Below are 18,713 nucleotides of genomic sequence, written 5' to 3' on the forward strand. Positions count from 1 at the left end.
TTCATTCGGGCATCCATCTAAAATAGCAAATCAGGTCCCGGGAACATGATCAGGACTCAATTTACGTTATTTAAATCATCTCCCACCAGCTTGGATCTCCCACCAGTCTTGCTTAAAACAGTGGGTTGACATTCCCCTCATTTTAACTGTCACCATCCTCTCCTGTGCCTGGTATTAGATAGATTGGGGAGGGGTGTTAAAATTGGGGCCCATACTTAAAAAGTACTTCATTGTCTGTAACACTCTTTGAGATATCCTGAGTTTGTGAAAAGCTCCATGTGAATTTAAGTTCTTTATTTCTTATTGTTGACTCAGGCTAAGTCATCATGAAACATCTTCATGGAAGGATGTTGAAATACAAATGTAGAGGAGGAATAAAATAATTTTTAAAAAATTTCAACAATTTTAAGCCTGATTTTGTTCCCCCCCACTTTTTAAAAAAATTTTGTAATTGCAGTTCAGTGTGGAAGTGCTGAATGTTTAAATACTTGATGGTAAACGTCTATAGTTTTTAAAATGTCTGTCTTTTGCAGACTAAAGCAGTTAAAGAATCCTGTGAAGTTAATGCCCTCTGCCAGCCCTTGCATGACATGGAAGAATGCTTTATCCAGGTAACATAACCACTTTAGCAATTGCTAATTTGCATAGGAAAACATAGATCAGGAAAGTAAAATTAAAACCTTCCATTTATTACCACATTGTTTCTGCTACATGCTTTCCTGACGTCAATATTTACATCTTCCCTCACTACATCGCCTGTATGTAGACTGCTCCTCCATAATATTGCTTGCTTAGCGCTATTCATAGTATTTCCTTTGCCTAGCAAGGATGTCTTACTGCAGCTGTATAGGGCCTTGGTGAAACCACATCCTGAGTATTGCAGTTTTGGTCTCCTTATTTAAGAAAGGATGTATTGGCTATAGGGTGAGTGCAGCGAAGGTTTGCCAGACTGATTCCTGGGATGGCAGGATTGTCGTATCAGCAGAGATTTGGTCGACAATGCCTGTATTCACTGGGGCTTAGAAGAATGAGAAGAGATCTCATTGAAATATATAAATTCTGACAAGGCTGGACAGACTGGATGCAGGGATCATGTTTCCTTTTGCTGGGGGTCTAGAACAAAGGGTCACAGTCTCAGGTTATGGGGTAGACCATTTAGGATTGAGATGGGGAGAAACTTCTTCGTACAGAGGGTGGTGAACCTGTGGAATTCTCTACCACAGAAGGCTGTGGAGGCCAAATCACTGAATATGTTCAAGAGGGAAATAGATTTCTAGACTGTAAAGATGCCAAGGGGTATGGGGAAAGAGCAGGATTATGGTGTTGAGATAGAGGATCAGCCATAGTATTGAATGGCAGAGCAGACTTGAAGGGCCAAATGATCTCCTCCTATTTTCTGTGTTTCTATGTTTAATGAAATTCTTTACGCAGTTGCTGTAAGAATGGACTGAGAAGGAGGCGTTTCCTTGGAGCACTGCTGCTAGCATTGGAATAGGACAGAGCTGTAACTCTGGATTTGATTTCATCTGAACTGAGCCAGGAGTAGGGTTCTATGAGAAAAGATAAAATTGGACTGTAGAAAGCACTTTAAACATAAAGGAGGGGAAGTGAAGCAACTGGATGAAAATTTAAAAATTGAGTACAAAAAGTGATGAAAGATAATGCATACTTCGCTGTTCCTAACCTATTTATAAAATAACCCTTATAAATTAAACAGGATTGTGAAAAGTGAAAACAATTTGCTATTGAGGCAATTTAATGGACAGAGCATCAGCAGAGTGTGTACTAAGTCCAAAAATGAGGGGGAAAAATAGCTTCATGGAGTATTAACAGATAAAAATTATTTGCACACATGCACATAGTATAAGAAATAAAACAGACGAGTTACAAGCACAAATTCAGTTTAAAGCTGTAGAAATACGGACACCTGGCTACAAGCTGAGCATGACTGAGAGCTAAATATTCCACGCTTCAGGATATTTAGAAAGGACAGGTAAATTGGGAAAAAAGTAGCAGTATCAATATTGATAAAAGACAATTGCAGCAGTAGAAAGAATTTTAGTAAGGTTAGTGGAAACACTGGGTTGAAATAAGGTGAAAGATTAGTTAAAATATGCAAGATTCTGATGGCAGTTTCTGAAAAGGCTATAGATGCTGGTTTCATTGAAGTTGTTAATTTTTTGTTAGCTAAGGGTTTTGAGGAAATGGATCAAAGGCAGGTACATGGAGTTGTGAGGTGCAGATCAATCATGATCTTATTGAAATAAAAGCAAAATACTGCAGATGCTGGAAATCTGAACTAAAAACAGAAAATGGTGAAAAAACTCAGGTCTAGCAGCATTTGTGGAGAGAGAAACTTAACGTTTCGAGTCCGTATGACTCTGCTTCAGAGCTCTAAAGAAGAATTATGCAGACTCAAAACATTAACTCTACAATCTTATTGAATGTCAGACACAGGCTCAATGTGCTGTTCCCAAGGTAACCTGACAAGTTAGTATGCCAGGTGTACTGTTTTATTCCCTGTTGTGAAGTTCAAGTCTGAATGTGTTGCATATTTCTTACCTGTACAAACATAATAACGGTAGATTCTGAGTACTGACTGACATTGATATTTCATTTATAAACAGTTTTCATGTCTTTGACTTTCATTAGGAGTTGGATAAATATTCTGCCTACAAGGATATGCTAAACCTGCGTAGGAAAGAGCTACTGTACAAGAAATGGAATGATGATGTCTATGAGCCATTACAATGGAAAGTCAAAGCAAGATTAAACCAGTCAATTGAAAGAAGACGTCCTTCAGTTTTACAGTATTTAGACTACTGTGATAAAAAGGTATGATTTGGCAAGTATATCTGATCTAGATCTATTTCTATATTGTTACTTTCATACACAGAATTATTAAACTCTCTTTTAATAGGAACCTGTGTTTTTGGAAGAATATAACCCAGATGACTTCAATCCATTTGTCCGCCATCTGTGCAAACCTCGTAAATTTAAGGTATAGTTTTTATGATTTTACAGCATTTGAGTTCTTGTTGCAATTATTGCACCACAGTTTGTGACATATTGCTGGTATAGCATGAGACCACAGCATACTGCTTTAGTCTAATCAAAATCTATTCCAGAATACAGTCTATTCACTTCAATGGCATAGCTTCTCCTATGAATTTGGAAGACTACAATATTGACATTTTGGTTTACTAAAACTACTTTTCAGTGGTATGTAGCATGATTTCACAACACTATTCAAAGCATATCCGCAGTTACACAAATGATCGATGTGGGATCATATTCTTGGATCTCCATAGAGTTTGATTTTCAGAAACAATTGACCTCCATAATCTATTATGTTTCAAATTATATTTACTTGAGTCAAAGATGAAGAAATACCATGAATTGTTTCTAATTGATATACTCAGTGTTTAAGTTAAGCATTTGTTTTGGGAACTTCAAGAAAGGCAGCAATTATATTATCATCCTGAATTGTTGAGCCTAATGGATTTCACCAATATGACATTATCATGACATTGGTTTGGTGCTTCAATCAAACCATTGCTAGATATTTATTTTATTTGTACATTTTTCCCTATTGATATAAATATTTGAGGGTTCCTTTGCTGTTTATAGGATCATAGTGGTTATAATACAGGAGGAGGTCTTTCAGCTTATTGTGCTGCCTTTTTGCAAAACCAACTTGGCTAATCCCATTATTCCACGTTTTCCCACTAGTCCAAATTTTTTTCTACTCAAATAATTATCCAGTTCACTTTTGAAAGCCACAATTGAATGTGTTTCCACCACGCTGCCAAGCAGTGCATTCCAGATTCTAACCACTCGCTGCATTTTTAAAAAAAAAGGTTTTTCCTCATGTCTTACTATTTTGTCCATACCCTTCATGATCTTGAACACTTCTATCAACAGTTCTCTGAACCTTCTCTAAGGAAAACAGCTCCAGCTTCTCCAATGTATCCATGTAACTGAAGTTCCTCATCCCTGGAACCATTCTGATAATTTTTTTCTGTGCACTTTCTAAAGCCTTCATGTTCTTCCTAAAATATAATGTGCAGAATTAGATCCTATATTCCAGCTGAGATCAAACCAGTATTTTATAATAGACCATTGTAACTTCCATGCTTTTGTACTACCTGTCTTTATTTATAAAGCCCAGTATCTCTTGTGCCTTATGAACCACTTTCTCTACCTGCCCTGCCACCTTCAATGAATTGTAGATAAGACCACAGGTCCCTCTGCTCCTGCACCCCCTTTAGAATTGTATCCTTTAGTATAAGTTACCTCTCCTTGTTCTTCCTACCAAAACTTATCACTTCACCCTTCTGTTCATTAAATGTTAGCTACCACGAGTCGAGCTGCCCTGGTTCGACAGTTCCATGACGGATTTCTTGCACATGTTCTTCATGATGGTGAGTCTTCTGACCAATACCCAATCATTAATGCAGTTAAACAGGGCTGTGTGCTTGCATTAACCCTCCTCACAGTTTTCTCTATCAGGCCCTCTGATGCCTTCCATGTTGGTGACCCTGACATTGAAATCAGATAATGCATGGACGGGAAGCTGCTCAATTTGAGATGTGTCCAGGCAAACACCAAGGTCTCTAAGGACATACTTTGCAATTTCCTGTTTGCCGATGCCTGTGCACTAGCTACCTGTTCAGAGATAGACATGCAATTTGGTGTGGAGTTTTTCTCCAATGCATGCAACAACGTTACCTTTACAATCAATACGAAGAAAACTGAAGTAATGTACCAGCCTGCTCCAGAAAAGCCATATCTCGAGTCCAAGGTTTCAGTCCATGACAAGAAGCTGTCAGCGGTGGATATGTTCACTTATCTCGGCAGCACATCCAATACATGCAAAAATTGCCAAAACAAGCGTAGCCTTCGGCAAACTTCAAACATCAGATTGGGAATGAAGAGGAACAAGCCTGCTTACCAAACAAAGTCCATAGAGCAACAGATCTGTCCATTCTGTTCCACTTACGTGAGATTTGGACTGTGTGCCAGCACCATGCCAAGAAGCTCAACCGTTTCACTTGCGCTGCCTTTGGAAGCTTCTGATGATCATATGGCAGGACAAAATACCAGACAGGGTTCTCTCCTGAGCAGGCATGCCAAGCATCCACGCCATATTGAGACAGTCACAATCTAATTGGGCAGATCATGTAGCCAGAATGCCTGACACTTGCTTACCAAAGCAAATCTGTAGCGAGCTTGAGACTTGGGTGCAGTCTTATGACAGTCAAAGGAAATGCAGCAAGGACACTCTGAAGACTTCACTTAGAAGTTTTGATATTGACTTCAAGATCTAGGACAAGGATTGCTGCACCTGGCACAACCAAATAAAAAAAAAACGGCGTAGCCTCCTTTGAAAGCACAGACATCAGAGCCAGAGAGAAAATGCAAGTAGTGGAAATCATGGACCAGCAACTCGTCCAAAGCTCAGTTGTCTGCTCTTTCTGTCCTATTTGCAACAGAACCTTCCGGCACCAGTTGGCCTTAGCGATCACCTATGTACCCACCAAGTACCACCAAGCACCCCAGATGATAGACATCATTATCTTCGAACAAGGAGAGCCTATCGATGTCCACTTGAAGCCTATTACTATCCTCCTCACAGTTCACAATGCTTTCAACCTTTGAGACTTTACCCAACACACCCAAGTCAAAATCATTAATAAAGATCAAGAAAAGCAGTGATCTTAATATCAACCACTGGAGAACCCTGCTATATACTTCCCTCCAGTTCGAAAAAAACAACCATTCACCGCTACTGCTTCCTGCCACTCTGTCAACTTCCAATCCTTGCTGCCACTGACCCTTTTATTCCATGAACTTTAACTTTGCTGCCAAACCTGTTATGTAATGCTTTATTAAACACCCTTTGAAAATCCATGTATACTACAACATCAACCTTCTTACCTCACCAAGTAGTTAAACACATGATTTCCTTTAATAAATCCATGCTGGCTCACCTTAATTTAATGTTAATTATTGTTTCCAAAAGCTTTCCCATGACCAAGGTTAAGCCTGTTGTTACACCCTTTTAAAATTATTCATTCATAGGCCAGCATTTATTGTCCATCCCTAATTTACCCTGTTCAGAGGGCATTTAAGAGTCAACCAAATTGCTCACATGTGGGCCAGACCAGGTAAGGACAGCAGATTTCCTTCTGGAAAGGACATTGGTGAACCAGATGGGTTTTCACAACAATCAACATTACACTTTTAATTCCAGATTTTTATTGAATTCAAATTTCACCATCTGCTGTGGCGGGATTTGAACCTGGGCATTACCCTGGGCCTCTGGATTACTAGTCCAGCGACAATATGCCTATATACCACTAAGCCACCGCCTCCACAGTGGGCCTTTATGAAAACTTTTATCCAGTGACTCAACTGCCTACTCTTTCACAATGAATTTGGCAGCTTCTTTTGTAAAGAAAGTGCTCATTTAGTATCACAGCCATGCCCTCTGCCTACATATGTAAATCCTCTTTATTGTCCCTAATCAGCCCCACTCCTCCTTTCACTACCTTTTTGCTATTTTTATGCCTGTTGAAGACTTTTCCTTTTCCCTTTTATGGTAGCTACTGGCCTTTTCTCATACTCCCTCTTTGCTTCTGTCATGTCAGAGTGGAAGTGAAAAAATAACTTTCTATATTTAGCCTATTTCTCACTTTATCAGCCTGACATCTGTCATATGCATCCTTTCTGTACTTCATCTTTCCAACTCTTTCATTAGCCAGGGAGCTCTCGCTTTGTTTGTCCCACCTTTCCTCCTAGTGGAAACATACCTGAACTCTACCCAGACCATCATTGTTCTGATATGGATTTGCCTGCCCAATCATTGTTTAAGGGTTCATTGTGCATTTGTTGTATTTTCTTGAAACATATCTATTGTTTCATAACTTTTTGCTACCTTTGAGAATAATACTTCCATGACCAGAAAGTTGCATTAGGTTGCTTTCTGTAGAAATGTGAAGTGTTGCTACAGTCGTTTGTTCTTTTTGTTTTTTTTATATGTTCTTGGGATGCAGTTGATGCTGGCAAGGTCACATTTATTGCCAATCTTTAGTTGCCCGAAGAACATGCTGTCATGTCCCTAAGACATGAAAGAGATCAGAAACTATTTAAATCAAATCTTCCTTTTATCACTTATTTAAAAAATGGACTTTGCTGAACCATAAGATAGCTACTACAGGTCACTTTCACAGGTTGGCTATAGTATTGGGAAATTTCCAACAGCAGATACAGGACAAGAGCACAATCCACATTCTTGTGGAATCTCTCACCCCCTCATTGTGAGGACACATTACAATCAATGAAACCAGGGACCAGCAGTAGCTCAGTCTCCCCAGCCTGGTCCTATAACAAAGGGAGAGCCAAGGTGATGCAAGCCACCATCTATCTGCTAAAATGGACAATGAATTTTGACCAGGGGCATTGAAACTGCTTGTTAGCTTGCAGCTGACTCATTAATGGGCAACATCACATGGCCTCCTTCGGTACTCTAAAATTTTATCATTTTGCGATTCCAGTCTCATCCAGGACTGGGTAATTTGTTTGATTGGTGACCCTGCTACTGGACTCCATGTCAACCCCAGCTATCAGCAGCACACTGTGGCTACACTTTGTATAATCTACAGGATGTGCCTCAGCAACTTGGTTACTTCAATAGTGCCTCTGTTCCCTGCAATCTCTCCTGCCAAAAACATGGCTATAAGAGACCACCATCAACTCCAGAGACATATATTATGTTCCTTCACCCTATTTCATCATTCCTTCATTGTACTTCTTTGACCAAACTTTTGGTCATCCGTCCTAATATTTCCGTATTTAGCTTGGTACCATACTTTGTTTTATAATGCTCTTGTGATTTGTCTTAGGATGTTTTAATATATTAAAGGCACAATATAAGTAAGTTGTTGTTCTTCATTGCTGCATAAGAATATCAAAATTGCCTATCTAACACCATAGTGGGAACACTGTCACTACAAGAACTACAGCAGCTCAAGGAGAAGACTTATTACCGTTGTTACGGACAGGGGAGAGGGGTATGGATTTACCTGAAAGATAAGTAGGAATCCACTACTCTCATAAGTGTATACTATAGATGTCCAAATAGTGGAAAGTGAATTGGAGGAAGTATGTAGGCAAGTCTAGAAGGTAAAGAATAATAATCATGGTAAGTTTCAATTACTTCCGAATAAACCAGGAAGTAATGAAAGGAGAAGAGTGTGTACAGCTGCTTTATTGCTCAGTACACAAGAAAGCCAAAAGGAAAAAAATAACTGGTGGGTATTGTAATGGGTAATGAGTCAGAACAGAGAGAAGCAGTAAGTGTAGGAGAGCATCATAGCAATTGTGATCATCAGCATTGTAAGGTTCAAGATTAGGATTGGGATTGAGAGTGACACATGGAGGACAAGGAATGAGGTAATGGATTGGAAGAGAGAAAATGAGGGTGAATAAGCAAGATAGCCTTGGAGACAAGTATTGAATTACTACTTTGCCTCAGTTTTTACTAAAGATAACAAAATAGACATTCCATTAGAGGACCAACTTCAGAAGAATTTTACACAACTGTGATAGCAAAGGAGAAAGTTACTGACAAGCAACACTGAATGAGGATAAAACTCTAGGTCCAGATGGTACAAACCCATGCATATTCAAGAAAACTATACTATAAAGAGGACATAGCACTAGAGAGAGGGCAAAAAAACTTACTAGAATGATACCAGAACTAAAAGCTTGAACCGGTTGAGGCATTTTTTTCTTTAGAAAAGAGGATTTAGAGAAGGTAGAGGAAAATTAACTTAATAAATTGGTTGGATTGATTAGATCTGAAGAAAACGTTTCTACTTGTGGGAGAATCCTATATTAGCGCCATAAACATGAGAGAGTTTCTAATAAATCCAACCGGGAAATTGCTTTATTCAGAGTGGCTAGAATACGGAATTCGCTACTACAGTTAAATGGTTGAGACAAATAGCTTGGATGCTTTGAGTGTGAGGTTTTATAAGACAGTTATGTTTTAAACTTTCTCTTTAATTCAAGGCAAAATACGGTAATGGAGAGGGGCAGCTGATCTTCTAGTTCCAATAATTTATATAGATTTTTCTTTTCCCACCTATTTCCATTATTTTAAATATATTCCACCCATCATTTATTTCACCCTACCCTCACAAGAGCTACCTTGCTCTCCACTCTTAATTAGCCCATTCTTTTAGATAATATCACCATCTTCAACACCTCTTTGTTCTTTTGTCTGTGACTTATTTTGGTTATCTCCACCTATCACTGCTTGCTTGTCCCAACAACCAACCCCCCCACCTTAAACCAGCTTATATTTCACCCCTTTCCTATTTTTACTTAGTTCTGTTGAAGGGTCATGAGGACTTGAAACATCAACTTTGCTCTTCTCCGCCAATGCTGCCAGACCTGCTGAGTTTTCCCAGGTATTTCTGTTTTTGTTTAGCAATGATGAGGGGATTGCCGCTGCACTGAAATTTTCCCATCCCGGTGCTGCTGTGCATTTCTTCCAGGATCTTCTGATCTGGGCTGTCTAAAGAAATGTGCTGCACAGTATCCCCTGGGGATTTCTAGACCGGAGTAGAGTTGGGGGAAGACAGGACATGCCTTCCTTTTTTTTTAACATCACTAGCTAACATATGATAAGTTTAAAGGTCCAATCTTGGGTAGAATGGGTGGTGAGTAAGTGAATGGGTAGCTGCATAGGTGGGTGGGTAGAGTGGGTGAGATGGGTGGTTGAGGAGGGAGAGGTAGGATTGGGTCAGGTTGAGGGGTAGTTAGGTGGATGATTGGGGGTTGGGGGTAATGGTGGTTGGTTGTGTAGTTACTCAGGCTTTAATCTGACTAACATTTCCTGGGTAACTATCAAGATAAGTACTCTGGATCTGTGCCAAGTCTCTGACTCTAGCTCAGAGGCAGAAGTTTGCGCAGGGTCCCAGGGAGTTGGGGGAGTTGCCCATCAGAGATTTAAACTTCCCAGGCAACTCCCACATGGTTCTGCCCATCAGGACTTCCACTGCATCCTAATGTAAATCTTCAGTCATATGCCCAGTCTCCAATCTGGAGATTGGAAAATTTGGCCATACAATTCTGCAGTGTGTGTGATGTAATGCATAAACAAGGCTTGGGACTTGTGGTTGCATTAGGAAGTTAAGGGGGAGATATCTTTTTTCTAGCTTCATGTATTAGTTGCCTACTAAATAACATTTAGTTGATGTTGGTTTTAATTTTGTCATAATAAAAGCTTTGAAATGTGAAATCTTATCATGTGATCCTTTGAGTCACTCACTGGGAATTCAGATTTCTTTTTAAAAGTCCTTAGTCTCTATATATCTTTCAAAAGGAATAGAAAGATATGCTCTAAGGCTGAGATGAGCTAAGAATAGGAGGAGACATGTTTGGAATATAAACATCGATGCAAGCTGTTATGATATGGCAAGCGGTATTTGCCAGGCTAACCAAACCCAAAAGGGAAACTTGGTTACGCTACCACAACGATCTTGCAATTTGTATTTGTTACATGAAGGTTTGTGCACTATAACGTCAGAAGTAATGAGTCCACTATCACCTTTTGAGATTTTAAAGATTAATTAAAAACACTTATTGACAAAAGAAGAGAGAACTTAAATGCACAAGTCTACAGTTACACAGTTTCATTTAATTTCATAATAGTTCTCAAAAGATTTCTACTTAACTAGACTTCTGACTACATACCCTTCCAGGCAACGCTCCAAGTAGATTCTTAATCTAAAAAACATCTATCAATGTTACCACAGGCACCTACTGTTGCTGTAAGGGAGGTATTTTACAGTTTCTTTTTTCTTCTAGCTTGACAATGGAACTCCAGAAGGCTTTTAACACAGCCTTGGTTACTGTAATGGCAAACCTCTCCAGGGTGGCTGGAGGCTTTTCCCCCAAGTCTGTTTCACACAGTGCACCTTTCAAGATCTCACATGGCCATTTTCCATCTTCCTTTAAATATATTTCTTCCCTTTTGATTTGTAAATCCCATTGTTTCAGCTTGCCTTTATATCCCAGAATATAAAAATCTTTCATCATGTCATTATGGGGAAAAATAAACTTAATAACTTTGCCTTTAGTTATCTTGTCAGTTGTAAGCATCTTATGTCCCTTTGCAAATCAAACAACCTGTCAGCTTATCTAAAAATGCAAATTTCATTCATACTGTATCTGCTGAGACTTCATCCTAGCTTACCTATTTCCATTTCAAATGCCTGTTTTACACCTGATCCCTTTTGATGATTCAAACCTAGCAGTCCGACTGTCTGTAGTTCAATTAAACTAGACACACATGCACAAACATACAGACACAACATAATCCCCACAAACCAGGTTTAAAGTATCCCACAGTAATATTAGGAAAAAATGATCTTTACACCTCTGTCCTTATGGAAAAATGAACTGTCACAATTTTAAAAGATGGTTTCATTTTGTCAAGCCATCTTGCATTACTTACTATATTATTTATATACAAAAAACTTACAGTACCAGGTACATACATTAACATAACTATGTACAAAACCTTTGTATCAACAGAGGTCATTTCAGTCCAGTATCCACGTTTTAAATGTCCAATTTCCTTTGAACATTAAACTCTTGGCAACGCATCTGCAATTAAATTTTCTCATCCAGCCACCTGTATAATCTGTAAATTAAAAGGTTGCATTAATAAACTCCATCTAAACAGTCTTGCACTCCGGTCTCGAAATTTGTCCAGAAATTTTAAAGGATTGTGGCCCATATAAAAAAAAAAGTTGTTTCTGAAGAATTGCTTGCAACGTAAACCTCGATGCTGCAAAGCTAACACCAGGCCTAGAGTCTCTTTTTTGATGATGCTTCCGTGAAAAATATCCTACTGGCTTTTCAATTCCTGTTTCTTATAACAACACAGCACCAATACCCAAATCACTTGCATCAATTGCTAACTTAAACTGCTTGGCATAATTAGGTGATACCAAAACTGGTGATGTAGCCAGCACAGTTTTTAAACTGTCGAATGCATTCTGACACTCCTTTGTCCTTTGAAATTTCTTGATCTTTTTTAGTAGTTCAGTCAATGGAACAACCATTCTGCTAAAATTTGGTACAAACTGCTGATAAAATCCACCTATGCTCAGAAATCTCAAAACTCTTGTTGTAGGCACTGGGAAATTCAGGATGGCTTTTACTTTCATATCTCATGGAACCACCTGTCCATGCCCAACGGTATGGCCTAGATATGTAACTTGTGCTTTTGCAATTTACTCTTAGCCATGTTCATCACTAAATTAGTTTCTTGCAGTCGATCAAACAATTTTTTCAGATCTTATAAATGCTCCTCCCATGTACGAATGTAAACTACCAAGTCATCAATATAAACAGCACAATTGCTCAGCCTTGCAATTACTTTGTTTGCCAGTCTTTGAAATGTTGCTGGTGCCTTCTTCATTCCAAATGGCATGACTTTAAATTGATATAATCTATCTGGCATCACAAAAGCTGATATCTCTTTTGCTCTTTCCAATAACAGTACTTGCCAATATTCTCACAGCAAGTCAATCTTTGTGTTAAACTCTATCCCACTTTCTCGGTAGAATTTTCCAACTGTGGAATAGGATATGAATCCGCTTTTGTCACTGCATTCACCTTCTGATAGTCCACACAGTCTTTATGTTCCATCTGGCTTTGGTACCATTACAATAGGTGAACTCCAGTTACTGCAGCTAGACTCTATGATGTCATTTTGAAGCATGAATTTGATTTCTTTTTGCACTTGTGCTAATTTTACTGGATTTAATCCATGAGGATGTTGCCTTATTGAAACTGAATCTTTTACATCTACATCATTGATGGCTAAATTTGTTTTCCCCAGCTTATTCCCCCAGATAGCTTTGTGTGACTGCAATAACTTTTCTAAATCACTAACACTTGTCTGGAAGGTAACTCAGTATTACATCTAAATTTCTAAGTATTCAGTCATTGTCCAATTTAATTAGAGGACAGTCAGTTTCAGAATCCTTCATTCTACCTCCTTTTGGTTATCTTTCCTGTCAAGTACTTTTTAAGCATATTTACTTGACACACCCTCTACTTCTTTCTTCTATTTGGAGTATTTATTAAATAATTTACTTCACTCGGTCTCCAATCCTGTAAGGCCCACCAAATCTTGCCTTTAATGGATTGCTTGACACTGGCAACAATAACCTTCTCTACAACAACAAAACTATGAGCTTTTGCCCTCTCATCCGCACTGGTGTCTTTATCACCTGCTGTGATATCCTTAAAGGTTCCTTAGCTAACTCTCATGCTCTGTTCAATTTTTCTCTGAATTTTGTCACATAATCCAAAGTTTCAGAACTTTGACGCACTAGTTTCTCCTGAATCAACTTAAGTGGTCTCCTTATTTCATCTCCATAGCCTAATTCAAAAGGACCAAGCCCTGTCGATTCATTAGGGGCATCCCTAATAGTAAATAACAAGAATGGAATCCCTTGATTCCAGTCCAGTGGGTAATCTTGACTATATGCTGCCATCATAATTTTCAAAGTTTGATGCCATCTCTCTAAAGCACCTTATGATTCAGGGTGATAAGCTGATGACTTAAAATGCTTTATTCCCAAGCTGTTCATTACTTCCTTAAAGAGCCATGACATGAAATTTGAACCCTGATCCAACTGTATTTCTTTTGGTAACCAATAGCTTGTAAAGAATTTGTCAACTCCTCGACAATCCTCTTTGCTATAATATTTTGTAAAGGTATCGCTTTTGGAAATCTTGCAGATACATCCATGATTGTCAGTAAGTACTGATTTCCACTTTTAGCCTTGGGGAAGGCCCCTACACAATCAATCAGGACTCTGGTAAAAGGTTCCTCAAATGTTGGAATCGAAATTAAAGGTGCAGGTTTAATCACTGCTTGAAGTTTTTTGTCACCTAACCTGTGGCATGTTTTACAGAATTTGACCACATATTTATGCAGTCCAGGCCAATAGAAATGTTTTTTTTATATTTTCACTTGAGTTTTCCTAATTCCTAAATGTCCAGTGATGGGAATTTCATGAGCCACCCTCAATATTTCATTTCTGTATTTGCTGAGACTTCATTCTAGCTTACCCATCTCCATTTCAAATGCATGTTTTACACCTAATCCCATTTGCAAGCTTCAAACCTTTGAATCTGACTGTCTGCAGTTTAATTAAACTAGACACGCACACACAAACATACAGACACAACACAGTCCCCACAAGCCTGTTTTAAACTATCCCATAGTAATATTAGGAAAAAATGATCTTTCCTTTACAAAGTTCAAGGAACAGCAACTGACCTTTTAAATATGGAATTTACAGCCCCTTGGAGCCAATATTGAGTTTGACAATTTCAGACTGTAACCTCTGCCCAGCCACCAACCACCCAGCCCCCAACCCAACCAAATATTTTGCTTTCTTTTTTCACGTTTCAGCCTTTGTCTTGTTTTTCCTCTTTGCTTTTGGATTGCAGCTGCCATTCACACGTCCTTAGGACACATCTTTTTGTTTCTATACTTGTCCCATTACTGCTCCCTTGGCTCAGTCCCACCAACTCTTTTGTCAATTAATGTCTCCTGCCATATCACATGCTTTCCGTTTTGTTCTTTTTCCACTCTCTCCATTTGATCTGATTAAAACCTATTATATTTCAAGCTTTTTCCAGTTCTAATGAAAGGTCACAGACCTGAAATGTTAAAACTGTTTCTCTCTCCACAGATGCTACCAGACCTGCTGAATATTTCCAGTTTTTTAAAATTTCCATGCCTAGTTGGGTCAAATGGCTTGTTTCTGTGCTGTATATTCTGTGTAATTCTATATAAGTACCCCTCCACCCTGCTCTCTTTCTTTCTCTAACTCTAAATCAGTTAGAGATTTTCTCTGTTACTGTCTCTTGCAGGTCCCTGTGGTACAATTAATAAGGATATTAATTTGAAATAAGGGTATTATAGGTGTTTCCAATGTAATTACTGGAGCTTTACGGAGTAATTTGCTATGAGAAAATTGCCCAGTATTTATAGAAAAAATCTTTTTCTATGCATTCTGTATTTTTAAATACCAAGGTTTATTGAGTGTAATTTTTTTGTAAATAATTTTGATGGTATTTCTATAAGATTTATTCTCCCTGCAGACAAGGACTTCAACTCTCAATGATCCTCTGCTGTTGCAGAGTAGAAGCAAGAGTGTGGAAGACAATGCTATATTGCAATGTCAAGAAGGTTTGTGGAGTTCATTTAAAAGTTGGATTTCAGTTCATGGGAATAGTTTTGCAGGTGGAAAAATCAGAATCAGACCATTTGGTTGGAATGTTGGGAAGAGCTTCACTTTATACTGTCTGGATAATCTTGTAACTAAAGTGTGCTTCAACCTCCTTCAGATACAAAGCAAGACATAGTTAATATTTTACTGTTAATTCCTGATCTTGACTATACTTAAAATGGTCTTTATAATACAAAATAAATTCCTTTAATCATTAATTTGAATAATTTCCTGCTAATAACTAAGCAAACAGCCTTTTTGTATTCATGCAATACCCTTATTGGCCATCTAAATGTGGGTCAATTAAACATCCTCAGTTGATAAATCAGTGAATCTGAAAGTAGCCTATCAAAATAGAAAGTGTAAGTCAGAAAAGAGAGTTGTAACATTGATTTTTGGAAAGTTGATGACCAGTGAAATCACCTGTCCTGTTTAAAAATAAAACAGGTGGTGGCATTCTGTTCTAATTCCTGTCTGAATCTGTGTTCCTGCAAGTCTGGCCTCTAGTGTATTGTCAACTCTTTTTGCCCACTGTTGACAGCCCTAAACTCTGAAATTCCCTTTCTAAACTTACTTACCTTTCCAGTGCCTTTTCTTTATTTTTTAAAAAATCTCCTTGAAAACCTACCTCTTTGATCAAACTTTTGGTTTTTGTTCTAATCCCTTCCTGTGGCTCTTCATTCATTTTTTTGTTTGATTATGCTTCAATTAAGAGTCTTGAAATATTTTTCTACATTAAGAATATAAAAAAAAAGGGTGCAGGAGTAGACCTTTTGCTTCCTCAATCCTACTCTGCCATTCTGCCTCAACTCCGGTTTCTTGCCTGCTCCCTTGATTGCCTGAGTGACCATAAGTCTGTCCCTATCAACCTTGAATATATTCAATGATGGAGCATCCACAACACCCTGGGGTGGAGAATTCCAAAGATTCACAAACCTTTGAGTAAAGAAATTTTTCTTCACCCCAGTCCTAAATAATTAGCCCCTTTGCCTGAGACTATGTCCTGTGTTCTGGATTTCCCAGCCAGGGGAAACCTCCTTTATGTCTACTGTCAAGCCCCTTCAGAGTCTTAAATGCACTCTATAGGCTGAAAGTCTCATTCTCTGTCCCTCTATATATTTTGATCTTCTTTCATTCTTTTCCCACAAGGACCTAACTCCTGAAAGAATCAGTTTAGAGCTAGCACAAATGGCCAACAAATTGGTATTAAATTGCAGTTGGGAACATATAAGGGTAGCTGGTTAGGAAGTTATAAAATATTTTGCATTATCCAAGTATGAAGTAGTCTTAGTGGAGATTAATTGCTGGAGACATGTGACCCTACAATCTCTCTCCTAGAGTTTTATTTTGGATTACATGCCATAAATGAAAATAATGCTTCATCTCTAGCACTGATATTTCAAAAACAAATAATCTTTTTGAAGAGAAGTAATCCAGAATGATAGAGAAAAAGAGGAAGAGCCAGGTGGATACCTGCTGTTGATTAGTTCAGCTGAGCTATCCTCGAGGAACTCTGGGACTTTTGCTAAAAAGGAATAAAACTCTTTCCTCACTCTGATCTATTATGTGAATGTTGTAGTATTGAACATAACATAAGAATTAGGAGCAGGAGTAGGCAATTCAGCCCCTAGAGCCTGCTCTGCCATTCAATACGATCATGGCTGATCTCATTTCGGCCTCAACTCCAATTTCCTGACCTCTCCCCGTAACCTTTCAACCCATTTTACTAATTAAAAACCTGTCTATCTCCTCCTTAAATTTATTCAGCATCCCAGCATCCACTGCACTCTGAGGTAGTGAATTCCACAGATTCACGACCCTTTGAGAAAAGTAATTCCTCCTCATCTCTGATTTAAATCTACCATCCCTTCGCCTAAAACTATGGCCTCTGGTTCTAGAACGCCCCACTCCAACATAGGGGCAACATCCACTCCACATCTATTTTGTCTATCCCCTTTAGCATCTTATATACCTCAATTAGATCTCCTCTCAGCCTTCTAAATTCTAGTGAGTATAGGCCTAAACTGCTCAATCTCTACTCCATAAGGCAAGCCATGCATCTCTGGAATCATTCTAGTGAACCTCCTCTGAACCATCTCCAATGCAACTACATCCTCTCTCAAGTAAGGGGACCAAAATTCTGCACAGTATCCCAGGTGCGGTCTCACCAATGCCTTGTACAGTTGCAACAACACTTCCCTATTTTTATACTCTATTCCTTTAGCAATAAATGCCAAAATTCCATTTGCTGTCCTTACTACCTGCTGCTCCTGCATACTAGCTTTCAGCGATTCATGCACGAGGACCCCAGATCCTCCTGCACTGAAGCATTCTGAAATTTCTCTCCATTTAAATAATAGTCGCCTTTTTATTCTTCCGACCAAGATGGATAACCTCACACTTATGCACGTTAAACTCCATCTGCCAACTATTGGCCCATTCACCTAACCTGTCCATATCCATTTGTAAATTTCTTATTTCTTCATTGCAACTTACTTTCCCACCTATTTTAGTCTCATCTACAAAGTTAGCTATAGTATCTTTTATCCCTGAATCCAAGTCATTAACGTGGATTATAAATAGTTGGGGCCCAAGGGCAGAACCCTGTGGTACCCCACTAGTTACAGCTTGCCATCCAGAAAAAGACCCATTTATCCCAACTTTCTGCTTTCCTGCCAATCCCCAACCAAGCTAATATATTATCCCTAACTCCATGTGATCTTGTGTATTAATCTTTTGTGTGGCACTTTGTCAAAGGCCTTCTGGAAGTCCAGATATACTACATCTACGGGATTATCCACTTTGCTTGTCACATCTTCAAAGAACTCTAGCAAATTAGTCAAACACAATTTACTCTTCATAAAACCATGCTGACTCTGATGGATTGCATCAGTAGTAATGCCCCATTACTACTTCCTTAATAATGGATTCCAACAATTTCCCAAAGACAGATGTTAAACTAGCTGGTCTATAGTTTCCTATTTTCTGCCCCCCCCCCCCCCCCACCCCCGTACATCCATAACCTCCATTGCCACTTCCTTTAAGACCCTGGGATGTAGGCCATCTTGTCCTGGGGACTTGCCACCCTTTAATCCCAATAGCTTGCTCAGTACTTTTTCTCTAGTGATGGTGATTGTTCTAAGTTCATCCTTCTCTATACCCTCTGCACTACCTGTTACTATTGGGGTGGTACTAGTGCCCTCTACCGTGAAAACTGAGGCAAATTATTGATTAAGCGTCTCTGCCATTTCTGCGTTCCCCACTATTAACTCCCCAGTCTCATCCTCCAAGGGACCAACATTCACTTTAGCTACTCTCTTTCCTTTTATATACTTGTAAAAGCTTTTGTAATAACTGGTTATTATCCTGATCCCTCAG

At 38.7% G+C, this 18,713-nt stretch overlaps 1 protein-coding gene across 10 annotated transcripts in view; it reads left to right on the forward strand.

Annotated features, from left to right (window-relative positions):
• The window catches only part of fam228a (family with sequence similarity 228 member A), a 50,657-nt gene that overhangs the window by 13,779 nt on the left and 18,165 nt on the right, over window positions 1-18,713 (forward strand). For 8 of the 10 annotated variants that reach the window (XM_041187985.1, XM_041187983.1, XM_041187978.1 and 5 more), the window contains exons 3-7: window positions 534-611; window positions 2,653-2,835; window positions 2,921-3,001; window positions 4,356-4,424; window positions 15,208-15,295. In XM_041187985.1, the coding sequence (XP_041043919.1) occupies window positions 534-611; window positions 2,653-2,835; window positions 2,921-3,001; window positions 4,356-4,424; window positions 15,208-15,295 (499 nt within the window). The remainder of the gene's footprint in view (window positions 1-533; window positions 612-2,652; window positions 2,836-2,920; window positions 3,002-4,355; window positions 4,425-15,207; window positions 15,296-18,713) is intronic. The other 2 variants (XM_041187987.1, XM_041187982.1) reach the window with 1 other exon arrangement.

This window comes from Carcharodon carcharias, chromosome 5 (genome assembly GCF_017639515.1).
Source record: "Carcharodon carcharias isolate sCarCar2 chromosome 5, sCarCar2.pri, whole genome shotgun sequence".
NCBI lineage: Eukaryota > Metazoa > Chordata > Chondrichthyes > Lamniformes > Lamnidae > Carcharodon > Carcharodon carcharias.